The sequence below is a fragment of the Ceratotherium simum genome, chromosome 29 (assembly GCF_057802395.1).
Source record: "Ceratotherium simum simum isolate JZ-2026a chromosome 29, ASM5780239v1, whole genome shotgun sequence".
NCBI lineage: Eukaryota > Metazoa > Chordata > Mammalia > Perissodactyla > Rhinocerotidae > Ceratotherium > Ceratotherium simum.
Genome location: NC_141928.1, coordinates 30,407,750 through 30,426,236, shown reverse-complemented (window position 1 = coordinate 30,426,236; position 18,487 = coordinate 30,407,750). Strand labels below are relative to the sequence as shown.

Below are 18,487 nucleotides of genomic sequence, written 5' to 3'. Positions count from 1 at the left end.
CACCAAGAACAGTGTTTAATTACTCTCTTTTAGAAAATAAGGAAATTACAGTTTAGAAAGGATGAATAACTTTCACAATATTAATTTAAGTAGCTTGCGATAGAGCAGAATTTATATTCCTGCCGATTTCCAAAGCTTATGTATGATGTTATCCACTGTGTCGCCACACAGTACACCAGAAACGCTCATTTCAGATATCACCAGGGATAAGATTCTAAAAGAATTCATTGTCTTTGTGAGATATGGATCAGAATCTGAGTTTATAGTAGACTACTGTTCTCAGTTATTATGGCTAAGCTGTGCTAAGTTAGGGCAAGGTATAAAAATCTCTGTATATAACTTTGCTTTCCCCAAAGAAGGTCTTCAATGATTGTCCAGTGATGCCATTTGTACTCTTTATACACTAAAGATCTACATTTCCCTTTGGTTTTATTGGTTAACAGCTTTCCGGTTCAGCAAATATTCCACAGCAGCTTTTACATCCTTATTTCTCAAGCTGTAGATTATAGGATTTAGCATGGGGGTCACTACCCCATAAAACATGGAAACAAGCCCTTCCGTAGCTTGCAAATTGTCTTTCCCAAGGAGGTCTTGAGACCTGGGTTTAGCATACATAAAGAAGATGGTACCATAAAATATGATCACCACTGTCAGATGTGCTGAGCAGGTGGAAAAGGCCTTGCGTCTGCCTGTGGCTGAGTTCATTCTCAAGATGGTGTAGAGGATGAACATGTAGGAGAAAAAAATGACCAGCAGTGGAAGAACCAAGAAAGCCATATTTGACACTGCTAGGGTAACAATGTTGAGGGATATATCAGCACAAGCTAGTTTAAGGACAGCTAATATCTCACATAAGAAATGATTGATAATATTATTCTCACAGAAAGGCAATCGCATGGCAAGAGATGTTTGCACAATTGAGTTGATTCCACCAGAGAGCCATGACACAGAAGCCATCAGTATGCACACCACCTTGCTCATGATGATGGGGTATCTCAGAGGGTTACAGATGGCCACATAGCGATCCAAAGCCATCATACCAAGGAGGAAACACTCTGTTGACCCCATTGCAAACCCAAAGAACATCTGCACTGCACATCCAGAGAAGGAAATGTTCCTTTTCTTTGAAATTAAGCTCACCAAAGTTGAGGGAACAGAGGAAGATGTATAGCAGATGTCCAAGAAAGATAGGTTGCCCAGGAGAAAGTACATGGGGGTGTGAAGACGAGAATCAAAGATGGTTGCTATGATCAGAACACCGTTGCCAATTAGAATCAGTAGATACATCACTAGAATTAGGGAAAAGAAAATGATCTCAAGTTTTGGGTAACCAGAGAGTCCCAGAAGAATGAATTCTTTCACAAATGTCTTGTTTACCCTGTCCATGCCCCAGCTTTCAGGATATCAAAGGAAGACATAAAATAGTTTCACCACCAAGCAACAAATGTAACAAATGTCTTGAATAAGCATTGCTCTAGGGTGAAATAGAGGGTTTTCTTTGAAGTTCTGTCATCTGCTCCTGTTATCTGTTGTCTTCAACAGTGTTTGTGCCCAGAATACAATGATACTGGGATGTTGAGGGTTTCTATGCCTTGTGTCGAATGTGTGAAGATCTACTGAGGATCGGAAGCAAATTCAGAAGCAACCTTCCCTACTGTTGAAGACACCCTAAGTTGAGTTTTCTAAAAGCCCTAGAATAGTTCAGACAACAAACCTGATTTCCTCATTTAGTCAGGTCCAGTGAGAGTGGTGGGGAAGGGAAAAGACAACTTGACAAGGATTGGAATTTTGATTCAGTGTTTAACAGAAATGTTCAAAATTTTAAAGCAAGTTTGATTTGCATGCATATTTGTCTGCCTGACATCCCGGATCTCTTTTCAGTTAGTTAAATTGTGTGTTTTTATAGAGCAGACATTGATCATAGTAAATTGAACCACATACACTGTAATTTAACATCTGCTCAAAGGTAAAGTTAATTGTTAATCTCGTAGTCACAGCCCACTCTTATTATTTTGTTATTTCCTTTTACAAGACCAGTGTGTAGACCAGCTCTGCATGTATACGACGGAGAATCTTTGAAGAACAATACGCTCTCTTCCTTTGTTTTATTCTGTGGCTTCAGAGTTATTCTTCGTAATTTATTTATTTTGATGAACCTAAAAAACAGTATAATACTTAACTATAGTTGTGTATGTGTGTGTATGTCTTTATACTTTACAAAAAGACAAAATAATCTTATAATTATCCTTATTTTTTTTTTTCAAATATGAAAGACAGAATGTAGCCAAAGTTATCCAGCCTGTAAGTAGAAGGTAAAGCTTGAAGCTCAGATCTTTGCCAGCGAATTCTAGAGCTCTTTGGGCCAAACCACCAAAAGTTATTTTCATATGTATATAAATTACCTAGGGATCTTGTTAAAATTCAGATTCTCTTCTATTAGGTCTGGGACAGGGCCTGTGATTCTGCATTTCTAATGAGCTCCCACAGTATGCCAAAGCAGCTGGGATGAGGCCGCATTTTGACTAGCAAGGCTTTAGGTTACCCATAGGGAGTCAGCAGACTATCCAGATGTTTCTGACCCGAATAGAATTTCTTTTGTTTTATTATATGGACTAGCTTAACAACCTAGAAAATGACCCAGAGCATACTTCCTTTGCATTTTTCAGAAAACTCCAGGGCCATATCTCACTGTTCAGTACTATTCAGAAAATAATAGTATTGAAAAAGAAATTTTATAAAAGCAGGATAAACTTTTGCTGGACTACTATAATATGGGTAGAATATTACTGATAGCCTAACTTGAGCCCATTCCAGTTCCAAGCTGAGTAGATAGGAAAAGTATAACACAAGATGTATGTCATCAAAAAGTTCACAATTCAGTGAGGGAAATAATAAAACTACAATTGGAATAATTTGATGTAGAATATAATTACATTGTGTTACCAGAGTGAATATTATAAGTATTCCCAGAAGCAGGAGGTTCATGAGAATAAACAAGTCAAGAGAGAGTTCTAGAAAAATCTCAGACTTAGGCTGGAGAGGTGAAGGTCTAATTTTAGGTTCTTAAGCAATTTCTCTGTGCAGCATTTGTGGATCCACATTCAAGAGAATTTTAATATGCCCAAATTGTTCATTTGCAGCAGGATTTTAGTTTTAAAAAAAAGTATCTTTCGGTCAGTACTAACAAGAGGCCATCTTATACAGAAATCCACCAGTTTATGCAGTGCAAGTACACAAGGTTCACCTAATACTCACTTGAATGGATATAGCATGGGATTAGCCTAATGAAAAAGGGCTTGGGACTTAGAAGCAAAAGTTATAGGATTGAGGTTCTTTTCTCCTAATATATATTCTCAGTTTCCTCATTTGTGAAATAGTGATAAAAATACCTGCCTTACTTTTCTCACAGGTTTGTTTTGAGAAAAATTCAGATAGCATATGGAAACTGATTTATGGATTAACCAGCACTATATAGATATTAACAATGATAATAAATCATAGCTATTTGGTAATAATAATAAATTAGTAGCTGTATTGCCTCATGCTGTTCACATTTTAAGTCCATATTTAACAATAGGTTTAATTATAGAATGAAAATGTACAGTTTCATAGTATTCAAGACTTACCTTCATATTGATGAATTACTTTCACCTCCTAGAAAAACTAGTTACTTTCTCCTTAGTATTTCTGTCAGCATTTTGAATTAAAGTCAGGTTCAACAAACAATGCCAGATTCCACATACGTGGAACAGTAAATATTTGTTATGCAACAGTTGTGGTAATTGTCCCACAATTCCCAAAGCAATTTAAAGTTGGAATGAGAGATCTGTGGAATGGAGAAACTTCTGGTACGTTAGAGACAGTGTCCCACAGACCCAATTAGGATTGGTGTTGGGAATAAATTATGCCTGAACTAAAGCTCAAAAATGAAATGACATTCTCCTACCCATGTAACTTTTGGAAATAGGGGTAAATGTTCACCAAATTAACTTATGAAATGTGAGAGATTTTTAGTTTAAAATCTTTACCAAAGCAAAGTTAATTCGAAGATCTTAATTCAAATGATAATTACCAAAATGAAATGTGAGAATTGAAAAATGATCTAGATATTATGAACGAAATGAAACAGACATTTGCTGTGAATTAGTTGCATTGTCATTTAATTTTTGTTTTTTTTTTTTGCTTACTTTATCTTCACTCTTTTAGAATGGTTAATTTCATGCAGGATGCCATTGCCAACCTTGTTTGGAATGAAAAGACATACAGATAAGCAATAAAATAAATAAATTTATAGGACAAAAGTGAATTCATATGTTTAAGGCCAGAAAAGTAAAAAAAAGTCCAGAATGGATAGTTTGGGGCATGATTTCAGATAGGTAGATAGCACATTATTGAATTAAAGTGTTTCAGAAAGTCTATTAAGCTGGCGGGCCTATTCCCAAGTAGAAAACTCACCAACTACTCACCTGGAAACAATCCTGTACCCCTGTGGGCTTGGTTACAGCCCTGTTTGGCCTTAATCCTGCTGCCAGCACCATCTGCCAAGGGACCTGGCAGGAGTCATGCTGCCTCATGCCCCAGGTAACAGGCTCACCAAACTCAGTCCCTGTTGTGGACCCTAAAGTGGCCATGATCCAGCTCCAGTCGCTCTTAGCCAACAGTCCTGTCTGTCTAGGTACCAGGCAGGAGACAATGTCCTTCTGTGCCCCAAGGCAGGCCCTCCAACCTCTGTCTGATTGCAGATTCTGAACCAGCCCTGTAATTCTGTTCTAGTCCCTTGCAGCTTCAGTCTGGGAATACCCCACCTGCCCAGGAACCCGCCTAGATACACTCTTGTCTGAGTCCCTGCAGGTAGACCTGCCGACTTGCTATGACTATAGATCTTGAAGCAGCCCCATAACCCACCTCCAGCCCTTCACAGATACAATCAGACATCAGTCTTGCTCAACCAGGGGCCTGCCAAGAGACAAACGTGTCTGTTTCTCTGAAGACAGGCACTTGACTTCCATTGGACAGCAGATCTTGAAAGGGCACCATAAACCAGCTCTGGGTCTTCATAGCCACAATCTAAGAGCCATCCTGGCCACCCAAGGACCAGACCAGGGACTTCTTGGAGCCCCCCAGGGACCCAGAGAGAACTTCACCATCTGTGTACCTGGTAATAGGCCCATCATCTGTGGACCCTGAAGCAGACCCTTGTCCCAGCACCAGAAATGTTGACCAAGATCCTGGAGTCAGTCTTATCCACCCAGGGATATGAAAGTATATGAAATATAAACTTCACTGCTTAAAGATAAATATAAAAACAGACTATTGTAATCAGTTTTAATATTAGTATATAAATTAAAAGACAAAAGTAGTAAGGATAACTAATACCACAGAAATTTATTAATAGAAACATGATATAGAAATAAGTAAAACCTGACATCAATTAAATAAAGAGGAGGAATAGAATTTCTGTATTTGATTATGTTAAGTTAATCTGAACAGACTAATAATGAGTAAGGAGAGTAAAGCAGTAATCAAAAATATCTAAACTAAGATGAGTCCAGGACCAGATGACTTCAATGGTGAATTCCACCAAACGTTTTACAAAGCATTAATGCCATTCCCTCTCAAACTCTTCCAAAAAGATGAAGAAGAGGGAACACTTCCAAACTCATTTTAAGAGGACAGCATCACCTGATACCAAAGCCACACAAGGACACTATAAGAAAAGAAAACTACGGGCTGATATCCCTGATGAACATGGATGCAAAAGTCCTCAACAAAATACCAGCAAACCAAATTCAACAGCACATTAAAAGTATCATACACTGTAATCAAGTGGGATTTATCCCTAGGATGTGAAGATGGTTCAACATATGCAAATCAATAAAAGTGAAACACCATAGTAACAGAATGAAGATTAAAAACCATATGAGCAACTCAATAGATGCAGAAAAAGCATTTGACAAAATTCAATACCCTTTAAACTCTCAAAAAATTAGATATAGAAAGAATGTACCTCAACATAGTAAAGGCCATATATGACAAGCCCACAACTAATATTAAATTCAACAGTGAAAAGCTAAAAGCTTTTCTTCTAAGATCAGAAACAAGACAAGGGTGCACACTCTTGCTACTTGTATTCAACATACTACTGGAAGTCCTAGCCAGAGCACTCAGGCACGAAAAAGAAATAAAAGGCATCTGCTGGAAAAGAAGTTAAATTATCCCTGTTTGTGGATAATATGATCTTATATATAGATAACCCTGAAGATTCCACCATAAAAACTGTTAAACTAATAAACTAATTCAGTAAAGTTTCAGGATACCAAATCAATATACAAAAATCAGTTGCATCTCTAGACACTTAAGCAGAACTACTGGAAAGAGAAATTAAGAAAAAAATCTCATTTACAACAGCATCAAAAAGAATAAAATACTTAGGAATAAATTTAACCAAGGAGGTGAAAGATCTGTACACTGGAAACTATAAGACATTGATTAAAAAAATTGAAAAAGACAGAAATAAATGGAAAGATATTCCATGTTCATGGATTAGAAGAATTAATATTTTAAAATGCCCATACCACTCAAAGTGATCTACAGAGTCAATGCAATCTCTATAAAAATTCCAATGGTTTTTTCACAGCAATAGAAAAAGCAATCTAAAATTCATAGGACAACAAAGGACCCCAAATAGACAAAGCAATCTTGAGAAAGAAGAACAAAGCTAGAGGTATCACACTTCCTGATTTCAAACTATATTACAAAGACTTAATCTAAATAGTATTGTACTCACATAAAAACAGACACATAGACAATGGAATACAATAAGTAGCCCAGAAATAAACCCAGGTATATATAGTCAACTAATCTTCCATAAAGGCAACAAGAATACTCAATGGGGAAAAGATAGTCTCTTTAATAAATGGTGGTGGAAAAACTAGATATCTGTATGCAAAAAAATGAAATTAAACCCTTATCTTACACCACACACAAAAATTAACTTGAAATGGATTAAAGATTTATAGGTAAGACCTGACACCATAAAACTCCTAAAAGAAAACTTAGGGGAAAATTTTCTTGACATTGGTCTTTGCAATGAGTTTATGTATATGACACCAAAAGCACAAGCAATAGAAGCGTAAAAAATTAATAAGTAGGACTACATCAAACTCAAACGCTTCTGCGCAGTAAGGGAACCATCAAAAAAATGAAAAGGCAACCTATGGAAAGGGAGAAAATTTGCAAACTATTTATGTGATAAGGAGTTAATATTCAAAATCTATAAGAAACTCATACAACTCAGTAGCAAAAAAAAAAAGAAGCAACACAGGAATTGAATAGACATTACTCTAAGAAAGATGTACAAATGACCAACAAGTAGTGAAAAGGTGTTCGACTGCACTAATCATCAGGGAAATGCAAATCAAAACCACAATGAGATCACCCCCTACCTGTTAGGATGGCTATTATAAAAAAGAGAAGTCATAACAAGTGTTGGTGAGGATGTAGAGAAAAGGGAACCCTTGTACACTGTTGGTATGTATGTAATTGGTACAGCCATTATGGTAAACAATATGTATGTTACCCCCAAAATTAAAAATATAACTACTTTATGATTCAGCAATCCCACTTCTGGGTATACATCCAAAGGAAATGAAATCAGTATCTCAAAGAGATATCTGCACTCCCATGTTCACTGCAGTATTATTCAGAATAGGAAAGATATGGAAACAATCTAAATGTCTGTTGATAGATGAATGGATGAAAAAAAAATGTGATGTATATACATATATAATGGAATGATACATGTATATAGTGATATATATATATATATAATCATGTTGTACAACCTAAATATATAATTATATATATATATATAATGGAATATTATGCAGCTATAGAAAGAAAGAAATCTTGTATTTGTGACAACATGGGTAAACCTGGAAAAAACTATGCTAAGTGAAATAAGTCAGACACAGAAAGACAAATACTGCATGATCTCACTTATACATGGAATCTAAAAAAAAATTCTAACTGATAAGACCAGGGAGTAGAATGGTGGTTGCCAAAGTTGGGCAGTAGGGGAAATGGGGAGATATTGGTCAAAAGGTACAAACTTTCAGTTACAAGATGAATAAGTTCTGAAGATCTAATGTACAGCATGGTGATTATAGTTAGTAATACTCTGTTGTGTTCTTGAAATTTGCTAAAAGAGTAGATCTTAAGTGCTCTCACCACACACACAAAGGTAACTATGTGAGGTGATGGATGTGTAAATTAACTTGACTGTGGTAATCATTTTACAATGTATATGTATATTAAATCATGTTATACATCATAAAAATCATGTTGTACAACCTAAATACATACAATTTTTATATGTCAATCATAACATAATAAAGCTGAAAAAAATTTTAAATAAAATATTTGGATTCTGAGAAATAAAAATTTACTTAAGAAAGAAAGAGCAGTATTTACGCATGCACATACACACAAACACACAGACTTGCACGCACACACGCCACAAACTATACCATGTGTACATTAAAATTCAAATAGAAATATGTTGGAGTTGTTTTTATATTGCAAGATCATAGAAGTTTAGAGCTGGAAAACTCTGTAAAAAATCATTTAGTTAGACTTCCCTTTCTATAGATAAATAAACTGAGGTAAAAGTGATGAACCAATGTTCCAAAGTCACAAAGTCACTGTTAGTATTTAATTACGATGAATGAAAAAACATTCTTCCTCACTCTTCAGAGGAACCAGGTAATGAGAATAATGATATGGTATGACTTTTCACTGATTCTCAGACAGCAGCTAATGGGCTAGTAATACAGTCTGAAAACATAGGCTTTACATGACTGGAAGATAATAGGATTCCTATATGGGGAGGTATGTTATGGAACACTTTATGGACTTGAAGAGGGATAACCAAAGTTAGAAATATCTATGGCTATCATAAAATTTTCCTTATGAATTCATAAAAGGACTAGAAACAACAGATGGGAGCCTTTATTCTCTTTGTGGAAGTGGCCTCTTGGGGGCATGAGATGAGAGGGCATGGAAGCATTCAAGCAATGCAACAACATGTGCAAAAAATATGCATCTCACTGTGTCTCTCAGTAGCTAGAAATGTATCTCACAATTGTTATGCTGTCAGCAGAAAAGTCTGAGACTAACAGCAGTTCTGAGTTACCTACTGAAAGGATCCAGGAGAAGTCATAGCAGGCAAGTGGATTACACTGGCCCATTACCCTTATTTCTGGATAAATAACGAGTCTTGACTGAGAGACATTCATTCTGGATTTGGATTTGCATACCTGGCAAATGAAGCAAATACTCCTACCACTATTTAAGGCCTAGAGCAAGAGTATTATTTAATTTGGATGTTTATCATCTAATTAAGACACTCCAAGTGAAATTCACGAAGTTACAAAGCATTAGACATCATATACATTCTCACCCGCAAAATGTGGACTAATAAAAATTGGAATGGACTATTGTAATCCCTACTTACAAAACTGCAGGGTGATAAGAGACTAAAAGGATGGTTTTGAGGACTTAATGAATGTGTGTTAAAACAATATACATGGAATTAAAGGAAGATCACCATTGGATATATTGTTGAGATATTTGGAGGGAAGATATGAATAAAATGGTGGGAGTGATACAGGAACCCATAGACACTTCTTCTATATTTCTAAAAATTTTTCTTTTCATTCCGTGATTTGATCCTGTATTGGTGGGACATGGGTTGCATTTATGAGTTCTAGAGGAAGGATAAATTGCTGAACATGACACGATGACAATATGTCTAAACATTACTGCACATATTCCTAAAAGGAGGATAACATAGACCATTCCTCCTTTTACCTTTTTCTAAATGGGATGAATGGTTTGTGTCTCTCTCTTTCCTGGTCGATGAGGCAAGCCTATATGCTTGTACTTATCCAACCCTAGTCTATATGATGACCTTGATAAGGCGGGAATCATTGACCATATTTAAATTGCTGCTAGCTTTATGGGTCAGTCCTCGAGCTGAATCTAACAGTCCTACCCCAAGGAGGATAATCTGGGTAAAAACTAATGAAAAGTGGAAAGAAAGGAAAGTGATTGCTGATATAAAGGGAGCCTATGGGCAGCTCTTTGGCATACTCTAACTGAAGCATATTTGGAGGTTACTACTATCTCTATGATAGTATCATGGGGAAATCAACATTTTGGGTCTAAAATATGTACTCAAACTCAATAAGCAGTTAACGGCAATATGTTGGGTATATACACCAACATGGACTAAAATGTTCTAAGAGACAGTTGCTCAAATTGGCCTGGGAGGTACCAGTGAAGTTTCAGAATTCTCCTTTTTGGCCTGAAATTCCTTCCTCCAGCAGGACCATATTCTATACTTCTATAGAAAGGCTTTAGCCTTACATGAGTATACACTCTGAAGCCTTGTGTTCTTTAAACTATCCAACCCTGGGTAAGTGCTGCAATGTTTAATCTTAAAATCTGGCCTCCCTCAAAGTTTAGAAAATTAGTTAATACACAGCCTGCATTATCTCATGGCAACAATCCACTGGAGTGAGAAATAATGTCTTTTACATGGTTCACGTGCCTTTTTTGTTGCTCATGGTCCTCACCAGTACTCTCCTACTGCTTAACTGAAGAAAGCGTCACTCGTATCATAGTTTATGTACCCCACAAAGTATATTCTCATAAGCAATGTGAATGGTGACACATGGACTTTTGCCACTTAGTGTAGGTCTACACATTACATCTATAATCTATTTTTGCCACTTCGTGCATGTCTACACATTATATCTAGATAGATAGATAGATAGATAGATAGATAGATAGATAGATAAAGTAGATAAAACGCTGTAATTATGTCCGGGATTTGCTTCAAAATAATCTGGAGGAAGAAAGTGGATCATGTGTTGGTAATTATTTAAGCCATGTGATTGGTACATGGGAATTTATTAAATATTACTCTCACTCTTTTGTTAAATGTTTGCAAATGAAAATTTCCAAAACTATGTTTTAAAGAAAAAATATATACAAATGTGTATGTATATACAGATAGAGAGATAAATGTGTGTGTATGTATGTATGTAAAAACACCTGTAAACATTTTGGGGAAACTCTTATAATGGTATTTAGGGAGGGTCATATGACCTTTCTCAGGGTAGCTTAGTTAGAAATTGAGAAAGTTCATATCACTTGCCCTATTAACTTCATTTCTTAAAATTTATCCCGTGAAACCATAGGTGTTATACATCAAAAAATAAAAACAAAAAACAAAAACTTTAAACTCAAGTGGTCATAGTACATTGTGACAAATCAAAATAATAACATGAATGTATGACTCCTATTTACCAAAAGAAATATTTAAATTAATATCTTTGGGAGGCGACCATAGTGACAACAACATTTTTTACACTTATTGATATTGTTTTGAATTTTAAAACTATTTATTTATTAATCAGAAAATAATATACCTAACAATCTTTTGTAGATTTCCTGATTTTCCAGAGATGGCATTTTATTATCAAATCTGTTAATTTTTTGAACATTAACACGAACACGCTTCTTTATATCAAAGCCCTATTGCACTCACTTTTATAAACCTATGGAATATTTTAGCAGTGAAGACTTCAACTTGATATAAGCCTGCATATAAGATGCTGACATTCTTACTATTGTGGGGAAAAATTAAAAATTAAGGTGCTAAGGAGTTGATTAAAACAATATAAATAATATTTTTATATGCCTAAAACTTTGTTGTCATAGATCAAAAGTTAAAAAGAATTAAACAAGGATAAGCTACAAATGTAAGGCCTCTAGTGAGGAGGGAGGAGGAGAAGTGCTAGAATTTCAAAAGCCATCACCCACATGGTCTGGTACACACCTTTCTGAATAGAACCAAAATCAATGCCAATGTGATCCAACCCAGAGGAGACAGAACAGCAGTTGGAGGCTTTCTGCAGGGACAAGACTCCAACTCCGGTGGGACGGTGGCAGATAGCAGAATTTAGTGACCAGATCATTTAAGTAGAAACCTGAGTCAATCTGAAAGAAGTGGATTGGCAGAGAATGACAGGGTCATGTTGTGGTTCTAAGTCAAATAGGAAACAGGAAACTTGAGTAGGAAAATGAAATTAAAGCCCAGCTACCATAATGGGCCAAGAGACTACAAGAAAGCTGGATGGTGCAGCCCAAGGATACCCTGTGCTCAGTGTTGGCCTTCTAGCCAAGGAATCTACAGAAAAAGAAAAAAACTATAATAGATTTACCGAGGAGTTTCAGCTCATTGGAGAATGACAAGAACTGACTTTATTTCCCAAATCACTGTTTTTATCACTTTCTGAGTCTGTAAGAACACCTCAGGCAGATTTGAAACGTTTTTAGTTATTTTTGACATAGAATACCCTCCTCCCTCCCTCCCTCTTCTAGACTAGCTCCTCTGCTAGTCTGCAGCCTTGAGAGCTCAGCAGGCCTCCACTCATCAAGCCAGAAGCCAGACTCTCTTTCTTTGCAGGCACTCAAAACCTTAAGAGGCTCTTTTGCAGTGCCACTTGCTTGCCTTGGGTTGAAATAAACAACTTTCCCATTCTTCCACAGAGACCACCTCCCACCACTCATTGCACACTCTCCATCGGTAGAACACTCCCTTGATTATTTCTTCTCCTGGCCTGAACTTCTCTTTATACAGATATGAGGGGAGGGGCAAGGAGGGTGTGATTTAAATTAACAGAGTGACTTTTGGGGCAGATAGCTAGCTCTCGTAATTATTAGCTTAAGGTAAAAGAGGCGCTCAGTAGTAACTTTTACTCTTCAATTTAAAGTCTTAGCTTCAATTCTGAAGTTCTAGGACACTGTGAAGCTGCTTCTATGCTAGGTGCTTTCTCCAATTTATTGAAACTTTAAGCGATATTGGGACTTTTTTTTTTTTTAATTTCTTTATTACAAGTTAAGGTAACTATGGCTTACAAAGAATAGTCTATCCAATGTCATTTAGGTAGTTTGTGGGATTGCAGATTTTATACTCTTGTCTCTCTATTTCCAAAGCTATGTGTGATTGTTTTCTACTACGTTTCCACATAATACACCAGAAACACTCATTTCAGATATCGCCAGGAATGAGATTCTAATGGAATTCATTGTGCTTGTGAGATCTGGATCGGGATAGGTTGGAAGCTGAGTTTATAACCAACTATTGTTCTCAATAATTCTAGCTGAGTAGGGCTAGTGAACGGGAGGAAAAAAACATCTGCCCTTAACCACGGTTTCCCCAATGAATGTTCTTCTGATTTATCTGTGAGTCCATCTTTGTACTTGTTACACAAAAATTTATACTTTCTGAATAGGAAATACTTATTGAACAGGTTTTCGGTTCAGCAGATATTTTACAGCAGTTTTTACATCCTTATTCCTCAAGCTATAGATTACAGGATTTAGCATGGGGGTCACTACCCCATAAAACAGAGAAATGAGCTTGTCTGAAGTTTGAAACTTGTCTTCCCCAAGGAGGTCTTGAGACCTGGGTTTAGCATACATAAAGAAGATGGTACCATAAAATATGATTACCACTGTCAGATGTGCTGAGCAGGTGGAAAAGGCCTTGCGTCTGCCTGTGGCTGAGTTCATTCTCAAGATGGTGAGGAGGATGAACATGTAGGAGAAAAAAATGACCAGCAGTGGAAGAACTAGGAAAGCCATATTTGATATCACCATGGTGACAGTATTGAGGGATATATCGGCACAAGCTAGCTTGAGGACAGCTAATATTTCACATGTGAAATGATTGATAATATTATTCTCACAGAAAGGCAATCGCATGGCAAGAGATGTTTGCACAATTGAGTTGATTCCACCAGAGAGCCATGACACAGAAGCCATCAGTATGCACACCACCTTGCTCATGATGATGGGGTATCTCAGAGGGTTACAGATGGCCACATAGCGATCCAAAGCCATCATACCAAGGAGGAAACACTCTGTTGACCCCATTGCAAACCCAAAGAACATCTGCACTGCACATCCAGAGAAGGAAATGTTCCTTTTCTTTGAAATTAAGCTCTCCAAAGTTGAGGGAACAGAGGAAGTTGTATAGCAGATATCCAGGAAAGAGAGGTTGCCCAGGAACAAGTACATGGGAGTGTGAAGACGGGAATCAAAGATGCTTGCTATGATCAGAACACCATTGCCAGTTAGAATCAGTAGATACATAACTAAAATTAGAACAAAGTAAATGATCTCAATCTTTGGGTATCCAGAAAGACCCAGAAGAAGAAATTCTAATACAAATGTTTGGTTAATTTTATCCATGTCATCTGCTTTCAGGTTGCCAAAGAAAGATCTGATATAAAATATATTCACTGCCAAGAAATAAATGTTACAAATTACCTGAACAATTCATTTTTTTAGAGTGTAGTATCAGGAGTGTTTGCTTGAAGCACTGACATCCAGTTATCTTCAACAATGTGTGTGACTAGAATACAATGAAATTGGGAATGACGAAAGTACCTATGTTCTTTGCTAATATGTGAAGATCCACCTATGACCAGACAGAAGTAACCTTTCCTGCTGTTGAGGACATGTTCCTGGGTTAAGGTTTCTAAAACTCCTAATTACCAGCTATAAGACTGACTTCTTCATCTGACCCAGGAAGCAAGCAGTAGAGATGGCAAAAGACTACTCAACATGGACTGAAAATTAGATTCAGCAATTAACAAGGATGGTCAAAATTTCACAGCAATTTTGATATCTTTGGTGCATATTTCTTTCTATGCCTGATACTGCATACTTTATATCAGTCAGTTTAACTGTGTATTTCATAGACATTTACTAGTAATAAATTGAATAGCATAAACTGAAATTTAACATCTGTTTAAACGTAGTTAGTTGTTGAGCTCATATTCCAGCCCCCTTAGCATTTTGTGTGACTGTTCCTCTGACAAGACCATTGCATAGATCAGCTTCACGTGAATGTTCCATACAATCTTTGGAGAACATTAGTCTTTTCACTTATTTTATTCTTCTTCACTTATCTTTATTCTTTTAGCTTCGGAGTGTATCTTGATAATTTACTCGTTTAAATCAACCTAAGAAAATAGTAATAATGTTTAAATATATTATATAACTGTGTATACATGTGTGCATATGCAACAGTTTATGCTTTACAAAATATAATCATTCTTTATATTATCCTCATTTTTTCAAATATAAAAGATGAAACTTGTCCAAGGTTAAGTAAATAATAAAATGGAGCTCAAAGCTCAGATCAAGTCTAATTCACAGCTTCACTATTTTTCCTTTGCATATGAGTCATCTGGGTATCCTAAAAAACTTTAGATTCTGTTTTAGTGTTCAGGGCAGCTCTTGAGGTTCTGCATTTCTCATAAGTGCCCAGGTGATACGTATGAAACAGGTCTTGAAAGCACTTGGAGTAGGAAGGCTTTAATGTACGCTGTACTGGCAGATAGTTCAGATTTTTCTGATCCAAATAGATTTTCTTTTACCTTATTATGGATTGGCATGCCAACCTGGAAAATGTCAAGAACATACTTTTTATTTTACAGAAAGGTCCATATTCATATCATATTGTTAAATATGCTTAAGAAAAAAATATTATTAAAGGACATATTTTTGAAAAAAGCAGGTTAAACTTGTGCCAGACTACTACAATAGTTTTAGAATATTACTGACATCTTACCTTGAACCCAGTCATATTCCGAGCACGGTAAGTATAAATAAAAGAATAATGTAAAGTATCTGCCATTACAAAGCTCACAATTCAGTTAGGGATATAGGAAAAGTAAATATGAAAATATACTATAATACAATGTATAAATATAATTATAATTACATTATGTAGCTTGGGTTAAAATTATAGATTTTCCCAGAAGGAAGAAGTTTATGAGAAATAAATCAAGCAAGGGAGCATTCAGGAAGAGTTTTAGACTTAGGCCAGATCTGGAAACGTGGAAAGAACTAGTCAGGTTTGGAAGAAAAGAGGGGAAGTGGAGCATCCCAAAAGTGAGAAGTTGAGCCAAAGTTAGGAGTAAACAAATTGGCAGTGCATCTTTTTTGGACAAGGGTGTTTCTGTGGAGTAATGGCAAGCACACCTGGGAAGGAAAGTATGGCAGGTGCATGGAAAGGCTCTAAAGTTAGGCAGAGAATTTGGCACTTCTTTTGGTGGGAAGGATCCATCATTAGAAAGCACAGAGCAAGGGTGAGTGCTTAGACTCTGTGATAATTAGTACCTCCAAACATGACATCATACTATATGATTTTACGAGATTTTGGAGCAGGAATTAAGGATTTTAGCTATTTAGATTAATGTGGTTGTCACTAATTTCTGGCTAGATGTGAAAATTGATCTTTCCGTAATCACCACCAGATTTGACATTGGTCAGAATCACCAGTTTAGGCCTCATATGGGCTAATAGGTTTGAGAATTTCAGCCCACCCACTCTTCCCCCACTCTGCCACTTAGTTTGCCGTGTGATAGCAGTTGGGAAAATTACAGTAGAACAAATATTACTTAGAGTCAGAAGTCCAACTCGACAGAGAGATTCTCACTACAGGAAAAATTTAGCTAAGAATACACAATAGGAATATTTCAACTTTGAAGAGAAAGAGAAAGGAATATAAAATCTCAATTTTACAGATGAAAAAAATTAGCCCAAAAGAGATTGTTAATGTTTATTTATTTAGCTTAATGCCAGAACTTCCTTTAAAGAAGAAAGAGAAAGAGAGAGAGAGAGATTGTTGTTTCATTTATGTAGCCAATTCTTATTTTAGGATCCTATGTGCCATATTTTGGGCTTGAAATTAGTTCACTTGGCTGGGGTCGCATGGCTAACAATGGTCAGAGGAAAGATCCAAAGCCCTTCTCTTTATTATACTACCATACCTAACTGGTAGCATTAAAATTTGCACAGAAATCTTATGTCAACAATAGGGAATGGTCATCGAGAACCATAGAAAAATTGGGGTCACGGAGACAAATTCACTACATTCATTCAACTGTGCTCAGAAGAAAGGGGCAATCATTCTACACTTATTCTATACTACTTCTTATGAAAAATAAAAATTCTTCCCAAATGGGGCTCAGAAATTGGTCAGAGGATGCATTGGATAAGGGACATGAGCACTGTGATCAGCTCAGTTATTAATGCAAAGGGAAGAAGACAGCAAGACATTACTTACCAGGACACTCAGAGGTGTTCCAGGCCAGGACCTTTGGGTCCAGGCATGGAGAGTCTGTTGGCTTCCTTTTCCAGACAACTGTAATGACAATGCCTGTGAAGCTGCCTAAACTGCTTCTCCCTGCCACCTGCTCCAAGCCTTTCTCTCCTAGGTAGGAATCCCCTCACTAATTCAAACTCACCTTGAGCCAGACTTGTCTCGCTACCTTAGGTTTACTTCTGCTCCAAGCACTTTAAACTGGTTATCTTGAGATATTGTGAGGTAACAAGAGACATGTGGGAAGGAGCTTGTCTGTCTTGCTCATCCCTCTAACACCTAAGTCCAACACCAGCTGCACATAATAGATGAGTTTTGACTGAATAGGTGAAGGGTTACTTTCTAAACTCTTAAGAAATTTCCCTGTGCAGTGTTTGTGGACTAATGATCAGGAAAATTTTAATACATCACATTTGTTATTTTGAAGAAGGCTATATTTTTTTTAAGTATCTTTCAGTCAGTACTAATAAGCTGCCATCTTATACAGATAATTACCAATTTATACACTCTAAGTGTAGAGGATCACCTAATACTCATTAAAATATAGATAACATGGGGTTAGCATGGTGGAAAAGTGCCTCAGACCAAAATCAAAGTCTTTTGACTGGGGTTCTATGCTTTTAATTTATAGCCTCGGTTTTATCATTTGTAAAATACTGATAAAAATACCTGCTTTACTTTTCTTGCAGGGATATTGTCAGAAATAATGTGATAGCATATGGAATTACTTTAAGGATTAACAGACATTATACAAATAATAATGAAATAATAATAACAATGATTCATAGCTGTATTTTGGTGATAATAAATTGGTACCTGTATTGCATCAGGTTATTCACATTATAAATGCATATTGAATAATAGCTTCATCTATAGATTGAAAAGGTACAGTTTCATGATATTTAGGACTTACCCTCATACTGGTAAATTATTTCCATTTCCTAGAAGAACCAGTTACTTTCTCCTTGGAATTTATGTCAGCATGCTGAATTAAAGTCAGGTTCAACAAACAATGCCAGATTCCACAGATGTGGAAGAGTACGTATTCGTTATGCAACACTTGTTGTAACTGTCCCCCAATTCCCAAAGCAATTTAAAGTTGGAATGAGAGATCTGCGGAATGGAGAAACTGCTGGTGTGTTAGGGACAGTGTCCCACAGACCCAATTAGGATTGGTGTTGGGAATACAAAGCTCAAAAATGAAATGACATTCTCCTACTAATGTAACTTTTGGAAACG

The 18,487-nt window shown here is 36.4% G+C and overlaps 2 protein-coding genes across 2 annotated transcripts; both read right to left on the bottom strand.

The window, feature by feature from the left end:
* Window positions 1–429: 429 nt before the first annotated feature.
* LOC101400424 (olfactory receptor 13C4) lies at window positions 430–1,470 on the bottom strand. Its single transcript, XM_014782383.1, has one exon. It carries the CDS (start codon window positions 1,384–1,386, stop codon window positions 430–432), a length of 957 nt encoding a protein of 318 aa, XP_014637869.2. The 5' UTR covers window positions 1,387–1,470.
* An 11,901-nt stretch (window positions 1,471–13,371) lies between these two features.
* On the bottom strand, window positions 13,372–14,406 carry LOC101399016 (olfactory receptor 13C3). Its single transcript, XM_004423279.3, has one exon. It carries the CDS (start codon window positions 14,323–14,325, stop codon window positions 13,372–13,374), a length of 954 nt encoding a protein of 317 aa, XP_004423336.1. The 5' UTR covers window positions 14,326–14,406.
* Between the last annotated feature and the right edge of the window lie 4,081 nt (window positions 14,407–18,487).